The sequence below is a fragment of the Neolamprologus multifasciatus genome, chromosome 15, assembly GCF_963576455.1.
Source record: "Neolamprologus multifasciatus chromosome 15, fNeoMul1.2, whole genome shotgun sequence".
Taxonomy (NCBI): Eukaryota; Metazoa; Chordata; class Actinopteri; order Cichliformes; family Cichlidae; genus Neolamprologus; species Neolamprologus multifasciatus.
In genome coordinates this window covers 35,890,739-35,915,303 of record NC_140453.1, presented here as the reverse complement: position 1 = coordinate 35,915,303, position 24,565 = coordinate 35,890,739, and the positions used below count along the sequence as shown (strand labels likewise).

The following is a 24,565-nucleotide window of genomic DNA, read 5'->3' as shown; positions in this document are numbered from 1 at the left end:
TACTAAGAGGCTGAAGGATAACACTGATATTCTTATATTTTCATGGAGCTGCTCTCAAAGCTTTGTCATCTCACCTCAGTTCCTATAATTCAGTCCTGGTCCTGCATCACAGTGTGTGGTGTGGAATAAAACTGTGACAGTGTCAGAAATTTAGCTTGATCATCTGAGCGTAGCTGCTGCTGCTACTAGCAGCAATAAATAGAATCAGTTTTTAAATTTTAGCGCAGGTTTGCTTTGATGCAAATATTTGCAGTCTGCTATATGTGTTTAAATCACTGTCTGCCTGTAATGTGTTAGAGGGAAGATGAAGGAGGCACAGGAGAGGAGAAAACTGGAGGAGGAGCTGAAAGAGCAGCAGAGGCTCATTGATGCTCTCACTGCTGAAACCATGACTCTAAGAGAGGAGGCTACAGCCCTGCATTTGGGACTGGGCTTAGGTTATTGTTAGTCCAGCTATGCTGATAAATCATGAGTTGGTGACGATGTGCCTCTCAGGCAGGGTTACAGCAGCGGACGGCAGAGCTGGAGCGGAAGTTGGACACAGTGGTGTTGGTGATGGGAGGGCCTTTAACTGGACCCCAGCAGAGAGCTGAAACAACAGGATAATTCAGGTGTTTAAATGAGCTGCGTGTTTGCTCAGCAGAACTCTTGTCGAGCAAATTATGTTTTAAAAAGTGGCAGCACATCCTGCTCTGCCTGAATATTCTCCAGCAGAGTAAATGTGTCTTTGTGAAGTGCGAAGGAGAAGCTCCATCACTGTTTGTTCCGAAATTAGCCACTCCACCTGCACCTGCTGGCTTGCACACCTCATTGCAATGCAGCGCTCAGGTTTGTTTGGTAGGCACTGAAAATATGTCACATCGTTCATTTATCCTCAATCTGTGCTGTGTTTGTGCTGCAGGTAATTAAGTCCTGGGAGTTTTATCACTGAGCCAAATTATCACACTGTTACACTCCTGTATCTTCTCCTGAGTGCTGGAGGGGAAAGCAAAACCTGACCATTACCATCTTTTGGGGAAACCTGCAGTCAGCTGAGACGAATGAGTGACGAAACGTTTCTCCCACTGAAGACGTTACCAGTTTATCATATAGGCAGGAGACCTTTGGTCAAAGAAAATTATTAATCCATCTGAACTCATTAATATTTGTAGGTACAACTGTGTTCTGGGATATCCTGCACTTCCATGTGCAAACATGGATAGCCTGAGGTTAAGAAAGGAGCAACAAGGTGGTCCCATGATAGTGCAGTTTTTGTTATGGCCTGCAGGGGGAGGCAATTTCCAGACAATTTCTTACTGAGTTTCATTTAATACAACACTATGTGTCGGTTACTAATTGTGGCCCTCTTTATTTATTTAGGTAAAGAGGGCCATGCTTTACAGCATCGTTACCCTGCCTCTAACTTAGGAGTGTGCAGTCAAAATGTGGAAAGTATTCAGTGTTATAAATATCTTCCTTTTGATTCAAAGCTGAATTTCAAAGCAAACACTGAAGCTGTGTGCAGAAAGGGGCACCAGCGGCACCTGTCTTTAAGAAGGCTTTTTTGTTTCCACGTTGATAAAACCATGATGGTTTTATTTCACCGTGCTTTTAATGAATCTGTTTTGTCCTTTTCCTTGGTGTTGTGGTTTGGATAGTTATCTGAAAAGAGCAGAAACTCTCTCAGATTGTTAAGTGGTGTAAAAAGGCTGATTGGAGAACCACAGCTGAAATTTTCTGTACACCAGACAGTTACAGCGGTCAGCTGGTTTAATTTTTCTTGATGATCCTTCACACAGTGAGAATCGTTTTCTTCCTCCCGGACAAAGGTTTCTGGTCCCAAACTGTGAAAACGACAAGATTTAAAAAGTCACATTTGTGGATTATATGATGGCCAAAATTAGTGTTAAGTTTTGTTGTCAGTATTTTTTGCTGTACTTTTTTGTTTTCTGTTGTTTCTTCGATTCATGAGAACAAATCTAACTACAGTTACATATTAAATACCTGAACCTTAAAATGTTCAAATCAAAGATTCCCAGCTAGTTCCGAACCCAGCGTCCACATAGAAGTAATTGGCAAATTGAAAAAGAAGGTTGGTTGCAAAGTGGTTTGCTGAAGAAACGGCTTAAAAAACACAGCAGATATAAACTTTCTTTGAAATCGTTTATTATATATCTGGCATTAGAGGTGAACATAAAAACTTATCTAATGTCATTTCAGCTCTCAATGCCACCGTGGCTGTTCAGAGAGGAAACATCAGTCCTGGTTTCTCAGGTTCTTTTTTTTTTTTTTTTTTTTTTTTTTCTTTTTTTTTCGCCTGTCCCATTTGGTTCTTTAGCCGTCAGAATTGTTGTCTGAAGACCAACAAGGATACCCAATGGATTTATTTTGCCAAATGGATCATCATGGCATTGCCGTATTGGTCCATTTGATCGACCTTTGTTTTTATTATTTATTTTATTTTCAGTTGTTACAGACGGGACAGACATGAGTGAGGGATAGGAAAGGGAGAAAGAAAGAGGAAGGAAAAGAAAAACAGAAGGTTTCTCAGGTTCTTAATCCTGATCCGCCTCAGAGCAAGTCAGGTAATATCTGCAAGGGATGGATTTTCTCCAAAATGAAATACTCTGTTTGAAGATGAGATCATGTCAGAAAATCAGTGTTGTTCTTCTTTTATATGCTGAACAGACTGGATCGGTAATCACACCAGCAGAGCCAGGAAGTGTGTTTCCCAGGGTTCAGAGCTGGATGGCTCCCCTGTTGCCTCTCTCAGCGGGGATCAGTCCAGTCTGGGCCTGCTGCAGGCCATGTTGGGTCAGGTGGAGCTGGATAAAAACAAAAACAAATAAACAAAAACAAATAAAAATAATTACAAAGAAAATATATTGATTTAAAAGTTTGTGTTAAATGTTGTAAGTCAGATCGAAATAGAAAGATCAGGTGTGGGTGGACAGGAATGATTAGATGTCAACAACTTGATTGGATGGCCAAAGTGTGAAATGTGACGTCCTGTGAGGGAAGCGTGAAAAAGCGTGAGCAGGTATAAAAATTAGGTAAAAAAAAGACATTCTGGGTTCTTCCATTTTGTCTTTTGCGAGATGAGCAGTTGGGAAGGTTGGATGTAAGAGGTTCACAGTTGAAAGTTCAAGCAGAGACGCTAGAGGGGGAACCACAGCCCAACCTGTGAACTGGTTTCAAATGAATGCCCAGCTGCTTTCCTGTTGGGTGATTTTCATCAACACAGAACACGGGGATAAATGCATTTTTGGTTCCATCCTCTCTCCTCACCAATAAAATGTCCTACTTTGAGTTTGTCTCCACCTGCTGGGCGTTGGCGTGTTTAGGGTGGAGGATGTAGTTGCAGCTGTCCTGCAGGTTGAGGTGGTGCAGGACAAGCAGAGCAGCAGATTTGTGAGTGTTTTGGACTTGAATTAAAAAGACCAAGACGTGCTGATGAGGTTGCTGTGTGAGGTAGAGACAGGTATAAGAATGTGTATAAAGATTGGGTCTCACTGTATTGCTCAGGCTGCACTACAGCATCTATTCACAGGCGCGATCCCACTACTGAGCGACACGGGGGCTTTGACCTGCTCCGTCTCCGACCTGGGCCGGTGCACCCCTCCTTAGGTGACCTGGTGGTGCCAGGCTCCCCCAGGATCACCATATCAATGCCAAACTTAGTGCGGACACCCGATCGACATAGCCTGCTGCAGCTCAGAGCTCCTGAGCTCAAACGATCCGCCAACCTCAGCCTCCCGGTAGCTTGGATTACAGGTACGCGCCACCGCACCCGGCGAGAAGCAGCTACGTTAACAGGGCTTTTAACTACGTCTGAGGTGACATCATGACACTAACCTGCTGCCCATCATTAGCAAAGTTGTAATGATGGGCAGCAAAGATGAGGAATGAATGGTGCACAATTGTTATATGCAAGTTTTTAGAAAGCTCGTGGTTAACCCAAGAGTATTTTGTCACAATATCAAGAAGAGTAAAGCTTCAATGTCAGAAGTGGCATTCAAAGCCACACCTCCAGGGGAGACTGCAACCTGAACACAGCGCCTTCGACCGCTCAGCCATTCTGACATTGCAGTGTCAGTTTGATGGAGGTTACCACTGTTAGATACTTTGGAAGAAACAAACATTATCCTTCTCATAACACATATAGCAGCTGTTCAGCCATGGAAACGTAGTGCGAATAATCTACAATGTCATCCATACTGATCATTTGGCTAAATACTTTTTGACAGGTTGCCATCACCTGACAGTTCCCACATTTTCATATCGGTTCTATGGTGTAATGGTTAGCACTCTGGACTTTGAATCCAGTGATCTGAGTTCATATCTCGGTGGGACCTGCTTTTTGGGAGGTGAAACCATACTGCATGTCACGTAATGATAACTTGTGCAGGTTTTTGGTCGCCAAGCGGTCTAAGGCACTGCGTTCAGGTCGCAGTCTACTCCTGAGGCGTTTGTTCGAATATAGCAGCTGTTCAGCCATGTAAACACATACTACGAAGCTCGTGGCGCCCACTTTCTGTGCTGACTTTGAGGTCGGAAAAAGTTTGGAGCTGTGCAGTTAGAGAGTCAGCAGAGTGTTTTTGAATTTTGCGCACAAGCCCACCTCAGCACTCGGATACTCCAATCTGTAACTTTGTGTGGGTTGTAACTGAATTTCAGACAGCTCTTTAGTACCACATAGTGACTGACAAGTGAAGGAACTCTTTAGTGATTGACAAGTGTTTTGTAAAGGCAGACGTCATGGTTAGCTGCTTGATTTTATAAAGCTCTCACAGAAAGCACAAGTCATACAGAAATTCAATGTGCCAGAGTAGACATGCAGTATGGTTTCACCCCCCAAAAATCAGGTCCCACCAATTTCACTCCATAAGAGTTTCCTCTTTTCAACACTCTCCCAATTCATCCAGTGACCCTGCTTGGCCAGCGCTATGGCTCTGGCGTGTCTTACTGTTTCCTCCTTTCGACACACCTCCTCCACCACCATTTTTTGACGTTCGGTTACAGATGCCTGTTGCCACCCAGGTTGCCAAGACCAAATCCTTCTCTGCCCTGTTGGACGCGACCCACCACGTCATTATGGCTCAGAGCCGATTTGGCCTGTAGCACAGACGTGGCTGGGTACCACTTCCTCCCTGTTGCTAGGGTGGGAGCAGCGTCCCTCGCTATGGGGTCCCGGGAGTCCTTGAGTGACATCTCAAGCCTCACTCAAGGAGTGCAGTGTTGTGCATCCGCCTGAGGTCATTAGCCAAGTTTTGCCTTAGTTTTTCAAGTTGCCAGGTATCATTGAGGTCTACATTATACCACCGTCCCAGGCTCTTGATGGACATCTCTTAGACTGTTGGAATTGGTTCTCCACTGATATAGAATTGCCAGTTTCAAGTGTATTTTGTCACAACAGTAAGAAGTCTTCAAAGGTTGATTCTGTTTATCAGAATGTAGCGTTTTCAGTGGGAGAAATGTGTCGTCACTCATCCAAGTGACTTCTTCAGTCTCAACTGACTGCAGGTTTCCCCAATCTTATAAACAGCATATTTGCATAATGACTGAAAGCAGCCACCTGAAGGAACAGTGGGCTTGGAGGTCAGTTCCTTCGTCATGATTATGCAAATTCTCATGACCATTGATCAACAACCACTGATCAAAGACCCATGAGTAGCAGTAAGAAAGAAGTGCAAAGATACAATTGTCAGAAGTGGGATTCGAACCCACGCCTCCAGGGGAGACTGCGACCTGAACGCAGCGCCTTAGACCGCTCGGCCATCCTGACATGCTGGAAATCACAACTAGTGAATAATCCAGCGCAGTTGCTGATTTCCATACGACATACTTGTATGTTAAGTGCATGTAATAAACAAAAACAAATGAAAAATAATTACAAAGAAAATATATTGATTTAAAAGTTTGTGTTAAATGTTGTAAGTCAGATCAAAATAGAAAGATCAGGTGTGGGTGGACAGGAATGATTAGATGTCAACAACTTGATTGGATGGCCAAAGTGTGAAATGTGACGTCCTGTGAGGGAAGCGTGAAAAAGTGTGAGCAGGTATAAAAATTTGGTAAAAAAAGACATTCTGGGTTCTTCCATTTTATCTTTTGCGAGATGAGCAGTTGGGAAGGTTGGATCTAAGAGGTTCACAGTTGAAAGTTCAAGCAGAGACGCTAGAGGGGGCACCACAGCCCAACCTGTGAACTGGTTTCAAATGAATGCCCAGCTGCTTTCCTGTTGGGTGATTTTCATCAACACAGAACACGGGGATAAATGCGTTTTTGGTTCCATCCTCTCTCCTCACCAATAAAATGTCCTACTTTGAGTTTGTCTCCACCTGCTGGGCGTTGGCGTGTTTAGGGTGGAGGATGTAGTTGCAGCTGTCCTGCAGGTGGAGGTGGTGCAGGACAAGCAGAGCAGCAGATTTGTGAGTGTTTTGGACTTGAATTAAAAAGACCAAGACGTGCTGATAAGGTTGCTGTGTGAGGTAGAGACAGGTATAAGGATGTGTATTAAGATTGGGTGTCGCTTTATTGCTCAGGCTGCACTACAGCATCTATTCACAGGCACGATCCCACTACTGAGCAACACGGGGGCTTTGACCTGCTCCGTCTCCGACCTGGGCCGGAGTACCCCTCCTTAGGTGACCTGATGGTTCCAGGCTCCCCCAGGATCACCATATCAATGCCGAAGTTAGTGCGGACACCCGATCGACATAGCCTGCTGCAGCTCAGAGCTCCTGAGCTCAAATGATCCTCCAACCTCCCGGTAACTTGGATTACAGGCACACGCCACCGCACACGGCGAGAAGCAGCTACGTTAACAGGGCTTTTAACTACGTCTGAGGTGACATCATGACACTAACCTGCTGCCCATCATTAGCAAAGTTGTAATGATGGGCAGCAAAGATGAGGAATGAATGGTGCACAATTGTTATATGCAAGTTTTTAGAAAGCTCGTGGTTAACCCAAGAGTATTTTGTCACAATATCAAGAAGAGTAAAGCTTCAATGTCAGAAGTGGGATTCAAAGCCACGCCTCCAGGGGAGACTGCAACGTAAACACAGCGCCTTCGACCGCTCAGCCATTCTGACATTGCAGCGTCAGTTTGGTGGAGGTTACCACTGTTAGATACTTTGGAAGAAACAAACATTATCCTTCTCATAACACGTATAGCAGATGTTCAGCCATGGAAACGTAGTGCGAATAATCTGCAATGTCATCCATACTGATCATTTGGCTGAATACTTTTTGGCAGGTTGCCATGACCTGACAGTTCACACATTTTCGCATCGGTTCCATGGTGTAATGGTTAGCACTCTGGACTTTGAATCCAGCGATCTGAGTTCAAATCTCGGTGGAACCTGCTTTTTGGGAGGTGAAACCATACTGCATGTCACGTAATGATAACTTGTGCAGGTTTTTGGTCGCCAAGCGGTCTAAGGCACTGCGTTCAGGTCGCAGTCTGCTCTGGAGGCATTTGTTCGAATATAGCAGCTCTTCAGCCATGTAAACACATACTACGAAGCTCGTGGCGCCCACTTTCTGTGCTGACTTTGAGGTCGGAAGAGGTTTGGAGCTGTGCAGTTAGAGAGTCAGCAGAGTGTTTTTGACTTTTGCGCACAAGCCCACCTCAGCACTCGGATACTCCAATCTGTAAGTTTGTATGGGTTGTAACTGAATTTCAGACAGCTCTTTAGTACCACATAGTGACTGACAAGTGAAGGAACTCTTTAGTGCCTTTACAAAACACTTGCCTTTACAAGTGTTTTGTAAAGGCAGACGTCATGGTTAGCTGCTTGATTTTATAAAGCTCTCACAGAAAGCACAAGTCATACAGAAATTCAATGTGCCAGAGTAGACATGCAGTATGGTTTCACCCCCCAAAAATCAGATTTCACTCCATAAGAGTTTCCTCTTTTCAACACTCTCCCAATTCATCCAATGACCCTGCTTGGCCAGCGCTATGGCTCTGGCGTGTCTTACTGTTTCCTCCTTTCGACACACCTCCTCCACCACCATTTTTTGACGTTCGGTTACAGATGCCTGTTGCCACCCAGGTTGCCAAGACCAAATCCTTCTCTGCCCTGTTGGACGCGACCCACCACGTCATTATGGCTCACAGCCGATTTGGCCTGTAGCACAGACGTTGCTGGGGTCCACTTCCTCCCTGTTGCTAGGGTGGGAGCAGTGCCCCTCACTATGGGGTCCCGGGAGTCCTTGAGTGACATCTCAAGCCTCACTCAAGGAGTGCAGTGTTGTTGTTTAGTTTTTCAAGTTGCCAGGTATCATTGAGGTGTACATTATACCACCGTCCCATGCTCTTGATGGACATCTCTTAGACTGTTGGAATTGGTTCTCCACTGATATAGAATTGCCAGTTTCAAGTGTATTTTGTCACAACAGTAAGAAGTCTTCAAAGGTTGATTCTGTTCATCTGGATGTAGCATTTTCAGTGGGAGAAATGTCTCGTCACTCATCCAAGTGACTTCTTCAGTCTGAACTGACTGCAGGTTTCCCCAATCTTATAAACAGTATATTTGCATAATGACTGAAAGCAGCCACCTGAAGGAACAGTGGGCTTGGAGGTCAGTTCCTTCATCATGATTATGCAAATTCTCATGACCATTGATCAACAACCACTGATCAAAGACCCATAAGTAGCAGTAAGAAAGAAGTGCAAAGATAGAATTGTCAGAAGTGGGATTCGAACCCACGCCTCCAGGGGAGACTGCGACCTGAACGCAGCGCCTTAGACCGCTCGGCCATCCTGACATGTTGGAACTCACCACTAGTGAATAATCCAGCGCAGTTGCTGATTTCCATACGACATACTTGTATGTTAAGTGCATGTAATAAACAAAAACAAATAAAAATAATTACAAAGAAAATATATTGATTTAAAAGTTTGTGTTAAATGTTGTAAGTCAGATCGAAATAGAAAGATCAGGTGTGGGTGGACAGGAATGATTAGATGTCAACAACTTGATTGGATGGCCAAAGTGTGAAATGTGACGTCCTGTGAGGGAAGCGTGAAAAAGTGTGAGCAGGTATAAAAATTAGGTAAAAAAAAAGACAATCTGACTTCTTCCATTTTGTCTTTTGCGAGATGAGCAGTTGGGAAGGTTGGATCTAAGAGGTTCACAGTTGAAAGTTCAAGCAGAGACGCTAGAGGGGGCACCACAGCCCAACCTGTGAACTAGTTTCAAATGAATGCCCAGCTGCTTTCCTGTTGGGTGATTTTCATCAACACAGAACACGGGGATAAATGCATTTCTGGTTCCATCCTCTCTCCTCACCAATAAAATAAGAATTAAATCTGCATTAGCTCAACGTAGTTTAGTCAGATAAGTGTTGTTTACATACATAATTGTTTGGCGACCATAAGCATGCACTTGTTATCATCAAATTTTCATGACATGCTGCTGTTACACATGTTGCAGATTTAAAACAAGTGGGGCTTAAAACTTTACTTTGGAAGACATAAATATTATACTTCACAAAACACATAGCTGCTGTTCAGCCATGGAAACCCATACCACGATGCTCATGTTTGTTTTTTGATGTTAAAGACAGAGGAGGTTTAGTGCTGTACAGTTGTTGAGTCAGCAGCGTGTTTGTGACTTTTACTCTGTAACTTTGTGTGGTGTGCAGCTGAATTTCAGACAGCTCTTTAGTACTACTCTTTACCGATTGACAAGTATTTTGTAAAGGCAGGCGTCATGGTTAGCTGCTTGATTTTATACGGCGTTCACTGAAAACACAATTCATACAGAAATTCAAAGTGCCAGAGAAGACATGTAGTATGGTTTCACCTCCCAAAACTCAGGTCCCACCGAGATTTGAACTCGGATCGCTGGATTCAGAGTCCAGAGTGCTAACCATTACACCATGGAACCCCTGTTGTAGCATTTACACTGTCAGGTCGTGGCAACCTGCCAAAAAGTATTCTGAATTAAGTAAGAACGGTTCCATGTAAACCCATGCCGGAGGTGGATCAGATGAGAAATAGTATATCATCATGCACAATTGTGCAGCCCAATAGTACCACTGAAAGTTAGGACCCTTAAGCCCACCCCTGTCAAATGGCAGATATAATAGAGTTAACCGAAGCCGATGGCGATGATTTTGCCAAATAAAATTGGTAATAATTTTCTTTAAGTTCAGAAAAAGACCTACAGGTACTTGTAGAGGGATATTCTGAAATAAGTAGAGGATTTTAGGGAGTACGCTCATCTTCACAATAATATGATATGGGAAGATTTGTCTACCTATCTACAACCTCTGGCAAAGCGGATGGCACAACAGAGAAGAGCACAGAAGAGGTCAAGGCCCAGCCAAAAGTGAGTTTCAACAATGAGATGGGATTCATGATAAAAAATGAAAAATGTCAATGTGATGACATCCAAAGAGGGAGCTCGCAGTTCCCAGTTTTCATGCTGATGTTAAAGTCAGAGGAGGTTTAGAGATGTGGAGTCAGTGAGTCAGGAGAGTGTTACTATTACGCACAGGCACAACTCAGCACTCAGACACCCCATCGTGTAACTTTGTGTGGTGTACAACTGAATTTCAGACAGCTCTTTAGCACCACATAGTGATTGACAAGTATTTGTAAAGACAGAGGTCATGGTTAGCTGCTTGATTTTATACACCTCTCACTGAAAACACAATTGTAGCACAGTTCTGGTGTGCCAGAGAAGACATGCAGAATGGTTTCACCTCCAAAAAGCAGGTCTCTCCAATTTTTGAATTCAGATCACTGGATTCTAGTCCCACAGTGCTAACCATTACACCATGGAAGCCCTACTAAAAAAAAAGGTATGACTACCAGATTGTTGCACTGTGACAGCACCATACCAGACTGAACCCAGAAAAAAAATGTGGGATAAAATAAGACAGATTATAGTTACTAAATGACTACAAATCAATTTAAATTGGAAAAAGGAAAGAAAATTAAAAGCAAAAAACAGAAATAAATAAATACATAAGAGAAAAAAAGAAGAGAAAGACTCTAGCTCATAAGAGGGAAAAATTGATTGAAATGATCAAAAACCTCACCTTATGATAGTTCTTGTTTTAAATACAATATTTGAGCGAGCTGACTGGAATTATCTCGATACTGTTAGATAATAATCATATATTGTTATATTTGTGTCTTTAAAAAAGATAATTTCTCAGTGGACAACTCCTGATAAACCTTTTTTTTTTTTTTTATTTGAAAATATTGTTATTGAAAAAAGAAAACAACAGTACTTGCAGTTACCAAAATACAATCAACCTTTCTTCATTTTCCTAAGTAAATAAACTTTTTAAAAAAAAAACATGACATCTTTAAGCCACCGGGAAATACTATAGGATACTACTAGGATACTTAACAGACTTCCAATGCAACAATATTAGACGTCTCGCTAATAGGGATGTGAAGGCTATAATATCCTTTTGTGTGGAATCAAGTGTAAGTGAGTGAACAGGAATCCCAAATACAGCAATCAGAGGACAAGGATGAGGAGTTACCCCAAGAACAGTTGACATAATAGCAAAATACCCTGTCCAGAAACTTTGTAGCTCAGGACACAGAAAAAACATGTGGCTAAGGTGACAAGGAGAACCATGGCATTTATCACATTTATTTTCCACTTCTACTACAACAAAGAGTAAAATGTTTTAAAGGTAGAATTAATTTCCAAGGGATCTGTAGTGATATTGTCATAAGAGTTTTTAATACTGGGTATCACACGTGAGGAGGCCTGACGTCGTAACTGATGTGCCAACAAGCGACTAGCCTTGTCACCATATTTGTAATATGAGCCACGACTGCGTAGTAATAAGTGCTCAGCCTCTTTGGTTGACATAAGATCAAATTCTGCTTGCAAATCAAGTCGCTGCTTCATTAATTCTGGAGAAGGGTTCAGTGTACAACTTTGATCAAGGTTACTAATTGCAGCTATAAGTTCTTTAAGCCTGGCATTAATCTTTTTATTAGCACAGACAGAGTAAGAAATAATTTGACCTCTCAGGTAGCATTTAAGAGTCTCCCATAGCAGAGAATATGAAACAGAATCATCCTGATTGAAGGACAAGAACTCCTCAATAGAGCTTGAAATAAATTCACAAAATTCTTTATCCGCCAGAAGGAGAGAGTTAAATCTCCAAAGTGGAGGACTATGTTTATGGGTAGAAAGCTGAACATCCAATAGCAGAGGAGAGTGATCAGATATTACAATACCAGAATAGTTGGAAGAATTAACACATGAATTAAGAGTTCTGTCGATGAAAAAATAATCAATCCTGGAATAAGACTGGTGGACCTGAGAGAAAAACGAAAATTTTTTGATTGAAGGGTTGCAAAATCTCCATGGATCAACAAGATCATTCTGTTTCATAAAATCTGAGAATGTTTTAGACATAGATGATGGAGTCAAATTACGAGGACTAGATCGATCCAAAATTGGATCAAAAACACAATTCAGATCACCACCAAGGATAAGCAAATGTGTATTCAGAAAGGGGATATTACTCAGCAATCTATTAGTGAATTCAGCATCATCAAAATTCGGGGGATATACATTTACCAACAAAACCTTTTTCTGCATTAGGGTACCAGCAACAATGATGTATCTACCATTCCTATCAGCGATAACACTGGTCGAAGAGAATTGAACTTTCTTATTAATGAGAATGGCCACTCCTCTAGCTTTCGAATTAAAATTTGAGTGAAAGACCTGACCTACCCAAGGGCAATATAACATATAATGATCCTTAATGCGAAGATGAGTCTCCTGTAAAAATGCTATGTCAGAATTTAGATGTTTCAAGTGAGTAAAAACCTTAGATCTCTTAACAGGGTTACCCATACCTCTGATATTCCAACTAGTGAATCTAAGAGGCATGCCTGACCCAGCAATGCTGGGGTCTATATTGCCATTAACCATTCATAAAAAGGAAGAAGAAAAAGACCAAACCAAAATGCCAGTGGCCAAATGGGACAGCCCTCCCCCCAACCCAACCCTGAACACAAATACACCCCAAGTCTCCACAGAAAAGAACAAAAGAGACAGCAGTGTACCCCCAAAGTAGCAAAAATGATTCACCAAAGTGACTGGACTAATTGGAGTCTAAATAAAAATAAAAGCGAGAGAGGGAAAAACAACCTCTCGCCAACTTCTCTACAGTATAACAGTGTGCGTGTAACGGTAAACATGTTTTTTTTAAAAGGGAAAAAAGAAAGAGGAAACCAACCAACCAAAAAAGATCTCACAGTACAAAATATGACTTCCTCAGAAGGAGAACTTTCCAACAAATCACCGAAAGTGCATAAAAGTAAAAATAAATAAATACATACATAAATAGATAAACAATTAAAACAAAAACAACCAAACAAAAAATAAATAAATAAAAATTTAACAGAAACAAAAAACAACCCACTCCTATGCAAATCAATGCAGCAAGCTTGGAGAAGATTGTGCCAGACTGGTCCGAAGTTCAAGAGTATATTATATGATTCAGTTTCAATAAATAACAATGAAAATAAAAGGAACCAGCACACCAACAGTACAATAACTAGCACAACAGCCTAAGAAAACAATGCACAGGTGGTGAGCGTGAACCCTTAGCAGCATTACAGCATCAAACTGAGGGGCTATTGAGGCTCATCCAGAGATCAAAGTTTTGACATAATCACTGGCCTCCTCTGCTGAAACAAAGTCCTTCTCGACACCCTTATATGTGATGCGGAGTCGCACTGGATGAAGCAGGCCATACCGAACACCTTCAATGCCACGGAGTTGCTGCCTGACCGTGTTGAATGCAGCACGAGCCCGTGCCACCCTGGCGGTGTAGTCGGGGAAGACTGAGATGGTCCGATCTCCAACCTTAATCTGTCGGCGTTCTCTAGCACGTCGTAAAATGTCAACACAGTCAGTGTGGTAATGAAACCTGCATACAATGGCTCGTGGACGGTCGCCAGGCTTAGGTGCGGGCTGGAGGGTCCTGTGCGAATGATCCAAAAGCGGCTCCTTCCCCAGATCAAATGCTTCTTTTAGCAAGGAAGCTACAGCAGCAGTGGTGCACGTGTCAGGGCCCTCCGGTACTCCCACTATCCTAACATTGTTGCGCCGCGACCTGGACTCCAAATCTTCACACTTACTTTCCAGCTTGGCTACATGAGCTGTGAGGCCCTTGATAGTGTTTTTCATCTCAGCTGTATCATCAGAGCAGACAGTGAGTGCGTGCTCCATCTCCTTGACCGTACCTTTTAGCTCAGACATGGTAGCGTCATTGGCAGCTTTATCGATCGCCAGCTGCGTCTTCACCGCCTGCAGGTCGAACTTAATGGTAGACAAAGCATCACCCAGAGTATCCTGAAGTTCCTTTTTAAAGATGTCGGCAATATCTTTCCTCAGTGAAGCCAGCAACTCGACCTTGAGAGCCTCAATATCAGGATTAGCTTGACATGTGGGGGGCTTTGCAGGAGACGATGGCTCACTCGAGGGTGTGGTCGCGGTTTGCAAACTAGGCCTCAGTTGTGTTTGAATAGTACTGCGGGTTTTAACATTTTTTGCTGCCATTTTACGCTGGCCCGAGTAAAACTTCTCAACAAAACAATCCACAAACCAAAACAGGACTGGAAATATGGCCAAAAAGCGCGAATAAATAACAATTTAATCGAAGTCGGCGGGAGCTCCCAGACTCGCGTCCTACTCCATTAAAGCTCAACCGGAAGTCCCTGATAAACCTTTTTACAAGACATTCATTCAAATCTGTGGTTATAAGGTGACACAGGCTCACCAAAATTCAACAATAGAAGATTGGAAAACTGTTGCCTGTACTTCATATTCTATAAAATAATATGTTTTTAGTTGCTGTCTGTGAGGCCCACATTTAATGAGCTGGATTTACAAAAACATAGTAAGTATTTCAGCTGAGCCCATGATAATGCAGAATAACATTGGCGGGGGATTTTTCAGTTGAATGAATACTTTTAATTTTGAAAATTTAAATTGGATTTTTTAATACATTTTAAAAATTGTGCAGTTTATTTGTAGTATAATATAGTATTGTAGGTACTTTCATAAAGCACGTAAACAATTCCTCATCACTCCTCATTGTCATTTAGTGGTTAAAGGATCGTCATGATAGTGAGACATTGCTAATGAAGCTGTAAAACTTGAGAAGGCCACATAAGAGTACAAATCTGTGATTTCATTACAAAATAGCATATTTTATTGTACCTGGTGTACCAGGTAACTGAAAGTGATATTGCTGCAGGGTGAACTACAGTTACAATTATTACCTAGAATTAATCTCACTGGATCTCTCTGAGTATGGGTGTCTAACTGTAAAATACAGACAAGGAAAAGCCAACAGGACGTGTCCTAGTAAAGTGCTGCAAAACTATGTGCTGGCATAACAACTTCAGTGCTCCTTGTTAGTGAAGCTCAAGATCACTGTCTAATACAGGGGTCTCAAACTCACAGTCTGGGGGCCACTTCCGGCCCACATCACCCCTATTTGCAGCCCGTATATTGACGTGAAGAAATATAATGCACTTTGGCCCTTGAAGTTACTTTTCTTTGTTAGTGAGGATTTTTTTATTGTTCAGTGCAATGTTAAAAAATGTTCTTTAAAAAGCAAAAAAATTATTTAATACAAAGGCAATATGAGCACAAATGTGTCGAGGGACTGGCTGTGTTAGCTCAGTGAGAGAGTTATTTGTAAAGAAAACAATTTTCACTGGCAGTCAAAAACTAATGTGTACACTTATGTCTGCATTTTTATTTTGTTAAGTAGAAGCAAAATTAAAAGTGCTGGCACGTGTCTGGCCATGAAGAGAGTACCAATTTGTTTTTTTGGTAGTCAATGAAAGGCTTCAGTTAGTTAAGAGTGAGAAAAAATTGTGTTCACATTTGCAGTTTTTTCTTGCTATACAATATTTGAAATAAATAAAAAAAACACTACATTTTCAGAAATATTTGTGGATGTTTTCTTGTTTGTTTGTTTCTTGTACTACTTAAACACTAAAGTGGGCCTCACATGAGATGTCAGTGCCAGCAGTGGCACTGTCATCTTACATTATTTTCACCCTCTTCGTTGTAAATGTTAAATTCACCTTGAAGAGGTGATTGATCAGAAAAAAAAAAGTACACTACTTTAAAATGATGGTTCCCTCTAAAGGGATAAAGTCAAGCACCCAGACCCCCACTTTAGGCATCAAAAGTTACATTTTACCTTTAATACTGAAGACTCACAGATTTTACCAGGTCTTTACACACACACACACACACACACACACACACACACACACACACACACACACTGTGCATTATTTACATGTCATTGCTTGTATTTGAAAAAAACTTTCTCCATTATCAATAGATGGACAAGGAGAGAGCTCGAGAAAGCTGGTTTGCATTGTCTGCTCATGTGAGGTAGCAAGAAGGACAACCCAGCATACCTGAAGATGTTTATTACACGGAGTCTTCTTAATAATTTTATCTGTTTTATTAATGATTTAATTAAAATGTTTTGACGGACTTGACCCACATTTCCAATTTATTAGAATGAACTTCTGTTTGCCATTTCTTTGGGTTTTCCTCCACAGTGTTACATCTGAGTACTTAGAAAACCTTACAGCTGAGTAATGTGTGAGCAGATGCAATTAATTTTTAGTCTGTCTTCATTCAGTCTTACTGAGATTGACTATTTTTCCTTGCTGAGCAGTCTCGCTGTAATATGGAAGTTTGATTTGTGGTGGAGCTGTAATCTGCAAATACAGTCTGCATCTCCACCTGTTCATTTATTTTTGAGGCTTTTCATTGGTTTCCTTGAGTGCCTTGCAAAAGGTGCTTACACCTCTGGTGCGGTGGTTATGTTATTCATACTACACACAGGTACTCTCTAGTATAATATGTATATGCAGTGTTTCATTTTACAGTATACTGCAATGATCGTCCTTCAAGGTAATTTGAACCATCAGACACTTAATACCCTTTGAATTGTTTTTCTGCGCCAGTTTGAAGTTTAGAAATATCTCTATTTATAGAAGGAAAACAAAACTAAAATCAGGCTTTATTTGACAAGCATATGCTGGCATCCATGAAAGAGTGAAATTTAGACGCAGACACTCTCCCATGATGCCAGTGGTTTTATTTGGAACCCCTGTTGGTAATGACACATGCGGTTTTTCAAACCTTAGCTCATGATTAATAGTAGGTAGGTCAGCTACCACCTCCATAGAGAACAACCTCCATTATGGTTTAAATAGCTGGGACTCTTCACCTTTTTGTTTTTCAAGCTGAACAAACCTCTTGGATGAGAAGTGAAATGTTTTAAATGAGTCCAGCTGCCTCTCTTAAGACAAACATGACCTGATTGACTAGGAACCTACACAGACATGGAGTCAGCATGTCTTGTAGATTTCAAACGACATGCATATAATGTAAAGACTGTACCCAGTCTTTGTTTATCTTGGGTCTGCGTTTGTGTCCTTCCTGGCAGACAGAACAGTTCATTTTACCTGAGATTTACTGCTTAAAGCACATATGATAAAACACTAAATGGATCCAGGCAATCAAGATTTGAGACTTGCAACATAAGAAAATGTAATTTTTCAGAAGCTGACCACGCTGCAGCTGTCAGCAAGTGACCAGGACAGCGAGCCGGGCGAGCTCATCTACCGCGTCACCAAACAGACGAGCCTGGGACACCTCGAGCATGCTGCCAGTCCAGGTAGACCAGACCTATATGTTAGTGTTTTTAGAAAGGACGCAAAAGTAAAGATGAAAGCCAAACTAAACCAAACCAAGCTTTTCCCACCGCTTTGTGAGTAGTTGGCATCCAACATGCAAACTGCAGATGACTATGGCAATCTGATTGCAACCAAAGCAATCACAATTATGTTTTTGGTGCAGCAGACCCTGATTTCACCTGGCAACCACCACAAACCAGTGGCTTTACCCCCAAAGTTGCCAGGGGTGTGCAGCGCTGTGGTCCATTGATCACCTCTCCGGTTTGAGCCTGTCCAAAGACATGCTTGTCAATTGGTGATTCTAAAGTGCCTGTTGGTGTGATGGAAGAAGAAAAAAGTGACGACAGGGTGTGGGGACGGGAGCTGAGCCGAGGAAGCATTCATGCATCAAATACCAAGAGAGTCAGGGGAACACCGGGGGGGGGCGACAACAAAACTAAAACAGGGAGCTAAGAACTTCACTACTGTATGTTTTCAATGTTTTTGTCACTTTTTACGGAATCAAACTCAATGTAAGCTTTAAACCCTGCATGGTCGTACTCTCTCCTGCACTTCATATTATCCTTTGTCGATCTACACACGTCTGTTGCTGCCACGGACGTCGCACACTTGTACGTCATTGACACTCTCACGAAGAAAATGACGAGGATTAGTAACGCAGTAATGTAGCCTGCTTACGGGAAAGTAACAGTTATCTAATTACCTTTTTTGCAATAGTAATCCCTTACTTTACTCGTTACTTGAAAAAAGAAATCAGACTATGCGGTGTTGCCCATCTCTGGTCCACATACAGAAAGTATCATAGAAAGATTTAAGGTATCGTGCTACATTTGACCTCTGACCTCTTGTTCATGGTTAGTAAATTAAGAGTCAAAGTGAAAGACAAATTTGAAACTTTGTTACTTATTACCGTTGTTTGGAATAGATAGGAATATAGGGAATTATATATTTTTATTTAAAGACAGGACTCACATGTTTTCATTTCTAGTCTTTAAACCCTGTCTCTATCCATCTAGTATTAATTCTTTCTGGGAAACAAGTATGTATATTATGCACACACACAAACACACATGCAGCTATTACCTATTTCTTGTTTTTATACCTAAGATGAATTATTGTTGAATAAAGACATTTTTCAAACACATGTAAAATGTGGGCAATTGTGTTTATTGGGTAAAGGAAAACGCAGAAGGGGGGGGGGGAAGGGGGGATAGAAAGAATGAAAGAGAGAGATGAGAGAAAACCCCAACAATCCCCTCTGAGCAAGCACCAGGCGACAGTGGATAGGAAAAACTCCTTTTAAAGTGAAAGGAACCTAAAGGAGAAACCTATGGCAGAACCAGGCTCAGGAGGGGGCAGTCAACTGCCGAGACTGGTCGGGGGGTGAGGGTGAAAAAAGTCAAAGGAGGGAGGGGAGGGGAGGGGGAAGGTGGGAAATGAAGATGGAATAGAGGTGGAGGAAGACGAGGTTACATCGGGTGAGAAGCAGCAGTGTCCCTCCTCCAGAACCAGCGGAAGCGTTTTTTCTTCTTTTTCAAATACTCTTCCACGAGCACTTTTTTCTCAATGATGAGGGTTTTCAGCTCATCAATTGCTTCTGCGTTTTCTTTCTCAAGTTTGTTGCATCTTTTCACCATGTCTTCTAATTGTTCTTGTTTTTCTTTAAGCTTGTCTTTCAGTTCTTCAACTGTTTCAACTGAACTGCGGTCTTTTTCTTGAAGCAGCTCTTTATTTCCCTGCGCTTTTTTATCAAGCCTGATTTGGAGCAATCTGTGTTTTTCCTGCATCTCGTCAAGCTTGGAGTCCATTTCTTTCTGTTTCATTTCCATTTTCTTCTTGTCTTGAAGCAACTGTTGATTTTTCTGCAGAGTTTTGTCATGTTTCACCTGCAGCGCTTTGTATTTTTCCTCCATGTCTTGGAGTTTGCTCTGCAGGTCTCTCTGCTCTACGGGCTCTTGTTTCTTGTCTTGGAGGATCTCCTTATTTCTCTCCAAAGCTTCATCAAGTATTACTTGCAAGCCTTCATTGTGTTTCTCGATGTTCCTCAGCTTGCAATCCATTTCTTCCTGTTGTATTTTCTGTTGGTCTTTCTCGTGAAGCAACTCTTTATTTTTGAGCAGTGTTTCCTCAAGAGTTATTTGGAGCATTTTGCATTTTTCCTCCAAGACTTCAAACTTGTGGTCCGTTTCTTTCTCGAGCATTCCTTGTTGCTCTCTCTCTTGAATGAACTCTTTATTTCTGTGCACTTTTTTATCAAGCCTGACTTGAAGCAATCTGTGTTTTTCCTCCATCTCGTCAAGCTTGGAGTCAATTTCTTTCTGTTTCATTTCCATTTGCTTCTTGTCTTGAAGCAACTGTTGACTTTTGTGCAGAGTTTTATCATGTTTCACCTGCAGCGCTTTGTATTTTTTCTCCATGGCTTGGAGTTTGCTCTGAAGGTCTCTCTGCTCTACGGGCTCTTGTTTCTTGTCTTGGAGGTTCTCCTTATTTCTCTCCAGAGCTTCATCAAGCATTACTTGCAAGCCTTCATTTTGTTTCTCAGTGTTCCTCAGCTTGCAATCCATTTCTTCCTTTTGTATTTTCTGTTGGTCTATCTCGTGAAGAAACTCTTTATTTCTCTCCAGAGATTCATCAAGCATCACTTGCAAGCCTTCATTCTGTTTCTTGATGTGCCTCAGCTTGCAATCCATTTCTTCCTTTTGTATTTTCTGTTGGTCTTTCTGGTGAAGCATCTCTTTATTTTTGAGCAGTGTTTCCTCAAGAGTTTTTTGCAGCATTTTCAGTTTTTCCTCCAAGACTTCAAGCTGGGAGTCTGTTTCTTTCTCGAGCATTTCTTGTTGCTCTCTCTCTTGAATGAACTCTTTATTTCTGTGCACTGTTTTATCAAGCTTGATTTGGAGCAATCTGTGTTTGTCCTCCATGTCGTCAAGCTTGGAGTCCATTTCCTTCTGTTTCATTTCCATTTGCTTCTTGTCTTGAAGCAACTGTTGACTTTTGTGCAGAGTTTTGTCATGTTTCACCTGCAGCGCTTTGTATTTTTCCTCCATGGCTTGGAGTTTGCTCTGCATGTCTCTCTGCTGTGTGGACTGTTGCTTCTCTTCTTGGTGGATTTCTTTCAGTTTTTCCAGAGCTTCGTCAAGCTTCTCTTGGAGCTCCTGATTCTTCTTGACCATGTTTTCCTGTTTTATGCTCTCTTTTATCTCCTTTTGGAGCAGATCTTTATTTTTTTCCAGAGCTCCATCAAGCTTTTCTTGGAGTTCCTGATTCTTCTTGAGCATTTTATCCCCTTTAATGCTCTCTTTTTTCTCATTTTGGAGCAGATCTTTAATTTTTTCTAGAGCTTCATCAAGCTTTTCTTGGACCTCGTGATTCTTCTTATCTTGGAGAGCCCATTGTTTCTCCTCAATAATACCTTCCCTTTCCTGAAGCTGGTAGGATAATTTTTCTAATTCAGCGCTCTTTCTCTCATTTTCTTCTGTCAGGATCTTAATCTTTTCTCTGTTCATTAGATTTTCATTCTCCATTTCTTCTACTCGCTTTTCCTCTAATTCTACCTGTTCATCCCAAGGAAGAGAGCTGATATAAGGGTCTAGGGACTCATACCATGGAATAGAGCTGGGGTCAGCTTCTTGTCTTTCTTGCTCTTTCTGAGACATGTTGGAGTCTGTATACCGTGAGTACGAAAAGGATCCAAATGTTTGAAAATGCTTTACTGGTGAACGTTTGAATGCTGCTAACATAAGTGCTGCAAATAACGGACTAAAAGTTGTACCTCCTCACCCCTACTTAAGGATTCATGAGGATCAAAGCTTCAAAGGATCAAAGCTTTAGAAGCCTGTGACATCAGAATTCCATAAGCCAATGAGGTTGTCACATGACATTTTTGAATGAGGTCATGTTTTTGTATGAATTTTTTAAATAACATCAACATTCCGTAAGCCAATGAGGTTCTTACATGACTTTTGAATGAGGATAATTCTTTTGTGTTAAAAAAAGTGTAAAAAGTGTTATTGCAATAACATAAAAAGTGAGTAAAGAAAGTAAATAAAAGTACAGTTTTATTTATATAGCACCTTTCAAAACAAATTCATTGTGTCTGAGTTGTATTGGTAACTCTTTGAAGTGTTACTGGGTATCATAACTAGACAGTTTGCGCATACAGTGAGTGAAAGCATTGGGTGGACTGAATCAGGTTAAATTAAATCGATAGAACTGAGTGGATTGTATTGATCAGAGAGTTAGGACAACAACTAAAGGAAACTTTGATTCATCTGAAAGGAACTAATATAGGTTAACAGGTAGCTGATACAAATCAGGATTTAAAACCATTTTTGGTTTGTTTTTTTTTCTATTTGACTCCTTGTTTAGACTTAGTTTATATGATAGCATTATGGGTTTGTTAAACTGTTCCATTTGAAAATGTTGGGAAATGAAATATCACAGGTGGAAATCAATGAAAGTGGAAATTCAGAAGAAATTCTGTCCTATTCCTCATTAATGCACATCATAGATAACTATGTAATGTGTCTGTTGCACACTTTGTATGTCAGGAATAACCATAAATGTGTTGCCTTACAAACGGCTGTATCAGGTCTTTACATCCACAATAAGCGAGGATAACAGAACTCTTGGAAAGCAAAAAAAATGTGGTTCTTGTTTTTAAGACAGTCACATTTAGTTTCATGCTGAGTGATGCTGGATTGTTGCAGACAAACCTGATTATGTTTCCCACTGGGTTTTATACTTCAGAGGCAACACAGAGTAAAGAGAAGCATTGTTATTTCAGTGTAACTTTAGTCTCAGTTTAGTTTTATCCCCTTGTAAATTTGATAATAGCCAAATTGAGGAAACAAACTCAGTGTGTGGCCAGAAAATGCCATGGTGGCTTACAAACACATGTCAGAACAAAATTCAATTCAATTCAATTCAATTTTATTTATATAGCGCCAAATCACAACAAATGTCGCCTCAAGGCGCTTCATAGATACAGAGAAAAGCCCAACAATCATATGACCCCCTATGAGCAAGCACTTTGGCGACAGTGGGAAGGAAAAACTCCCTTTTAACAGGAAGAAACCTCCGGCAGAACCAGGCTCAGGGAGGGGCGGCCATCTGCTGCGACCGGTTGGGGTGAGAGAAGGAAGACAGGATAAAGACATGCTGTGGAAGAGAGACAGAGATTAATAACAGATACGATTCAATACAGAGAGGTCTGTTAATACATAGTGAGTGAGAAAGGTGACTGGAAAGGAAAAACTCAATGCATCATGGGAATCCCCCGGCAGCCTACATCTATTGCAGCATAACTAAGGGAGGATTCAGGGTCACCTGGTCCAGCCCTAACTATATGCTTTAGCAAAAAGGAAAGTTTTAAGCCTAATCTTAAAAGTAGAGATAGTGTCTGTCTCCCGAATCCAAACTGGAAGCTGGTTCCACAGAAGAGGGGCCTGAAAACTGAAGGCTCTCCCTCCCATTCTACTTTTAAATACTCTAGGAACAACAAGTAGGCCTGCAGAGCGAGAGCGAAGTGCTCTAATAGGGTGATATGGTACTACAAGGTCATTAAGATAAGATGGGGCCTGATTATTTAAGACCTTGTATGTGAGGAGCAGGATTTTGAATTCAATTCTGGATTTAACAGGAAGCCAATGAAGGGAAGCCAAAACAGGAGAAATATGCTCTCTCTTTCTAGTCCCTGTCAGTACTCTTGCTGCAGCATTTTGGATTAACTGAAGGCTTTTCAGTGAGTTTTTTGGACATCCTGATAATAATGAATTGCAGTAGTCTAGCCTGGAAGTAATAAATGCATGAACTAGTTTTTCAGCGTCACTCTGAGACAGGATATTTCTAATTTTAGAGATGTTGCGCAAATGGAAGAACGCAGTCTTACATATTTGTTTAATATGTGCGTTGAAGGACATATCCTGGTCAAAAATGACTCCAAGGTTCCTCACAGTGTTACTGGAGGCCAAGGTAATGCCATCCAGAGTAAGAATCTGGTTAGATACCATATTTCTAAGCTTTTCAGCGCCGAGTACAATGACCTCAGTTTTATCCGAGTTAAGAAGCAGAAAGTTAGTGGCCATCCAAGTCTTTATGTCTTTAAGACATTCCTGCAGTTTAACTAATTGGTGTGTGTTATCTGGCTTCATGGACAGATAGAGCTGGGTGTCATCTGCATAGCAGTGAAAATGTATGCTATGTCTTCTAATGATGCTGCCTAGGGGAAGCATGTATAATGTAAACAGAATTGGTCCTAGCACTGAACCCTGTGGAACTCCATAATTAACCTCAGTGTGTGAAGAGGACTCTCCATTTACATGCACAAATTGGAGTCTATTAGATAGATATGATACAAACCACTGCAGTGCAATACCTGTAATACCTACAGCATGTTCTAATCGCTCTAATAGGATATTATGGTCAACAGTATCGAATGCTGCACTAAGGTCAAGAAGGACAAGCACAGAGATGAGTCCACTGTCAGAGGCCATAAGAAGATCATTTGTAACCTTCACTAAAGCTGTTTCTGTGCTGTGATGAACTCTTCAAATAAACCATTCCTCTGCAGATGATCTGTTAGCTGTTTGACAACTACTCTTTCAAGGATTTTTGATATGAAAGGAAGGTTGGAGATTGGCCTATAATTAGCTAAGACTGCTGGGTCTAGAGATGACTTTTTGAGTAAAGGTTTAACTGCAGCCACCTTGAAGGCCTGTGGTACATAGCCGATTATTAGAGATAGGTTGATCATATATAAGATCGAAGAATTAATCAATGGCAGGACTTCTTTGAGCAGTTTTGTAGGAATGGGGTCTAAAAGACACGTTGATGGTT

The 24,565-nt window shown here is 41.4% G+C and overlaps 1 protein-coding gene and 7 non-coding genes across 8 annotated transcripts; 2 read left to right on the top strand and 6 right to left on the bottom strand.

Moving 5' to 3' along the window:
• Positions 1-3,475: 3,475 nt before the first annotated feature.
• Positions 3,476-3,774, bottom strand: LOC146502626 (signal recognition particle RNA). The gene has a single exon (XR_014869670.1).
• Positions 3,775-4,262: 488 nt separating this feature from the next.
• trnaq-uug (transfer RNA glutamine (anticodon UUG)) lies at positions 4,263-4,334 on the top strand. The gene has a single exon. It is a non-coding gene; the product is annotated as a tRNA-Gln (tRNA).
• Positions 4,335-5,681: 1,347 nt separating this feature from the next.
• On the bottom strand, positions 5,682-5,764 carry trnal-cag (transfer RNA leucine (anticodon CAG)). Its single transcript has one exon. It is a non-coding gene; the product is annotated as a tRNA-Leu (tRNA).
• Positions 5,765-6,500: 736 nt separating this feature from the next.
• Positions 6,501-6,788, bottom strand: LOC146502623 (signal recognition particle RNA). Its single transcript, XR_014869680.1, has one exon.
• Positions 6,789-7,276: 488 nt separating this feature from the next.
• On the top strand, positions 7,277-7,348 carry trnaq-uug (transfer RNA glutamine (anticodon UUG)). The gene has a single exon. It is a non-coding gene; the product is annotated as a tRNA-Gln (tRNA).
• A 1,326-nt stretch (positions 7,349-8,674) lies between these two features.
• Positions 8,675-8,757, bottom strand: trnal-cag (transfer RNA leucine (anticodon CAG)). Its single transcript has one exon. It is a non-coding gene; the product is annotated as a tRNA-Leu (tRNA).
• A 1,052-nt stretch (positions 8,758-9,809) lies between these two features.
• On the bottom strand, positions 9,810-9,881 carry trnaq-cug (transfer RNA glutamine (anticodon CUG)). Its single transcript has one exon. It is a non-coding gene; the product is annotated as a tRNA-Gln (tRNA).
• A 9,284-nt stretch (positions 9,882-19,165) lies between these two features.
• Positions 19,166-21,743, bottom strand: LOC146502619 (uncharacterized). The gene has a single exon (XM_085134319.1). The coding sequence runs from the start codon at positions 21,466-21,468 to the stop codon at positions 19,198-19,200; it is 2,271 nt and encodes a 756-aa protein (XP_084990445.1). The 5' UTR covers positions 21,469-21,743; the 3' UTR covers positions 19,166-19,197.
• Positions 21,744-24,565: the final 2,822 nt, after the last annotated feature.

Excerpts from the sequence above, each read along its gene's own strand:
- LOC146502619 (XM_085134319.1), bottom strand. The coding sequence starts at position 21,468 with ATGTTAGCAGCATTCAAACGTTCACCAGTAAAGCATTTTCAAACATTT.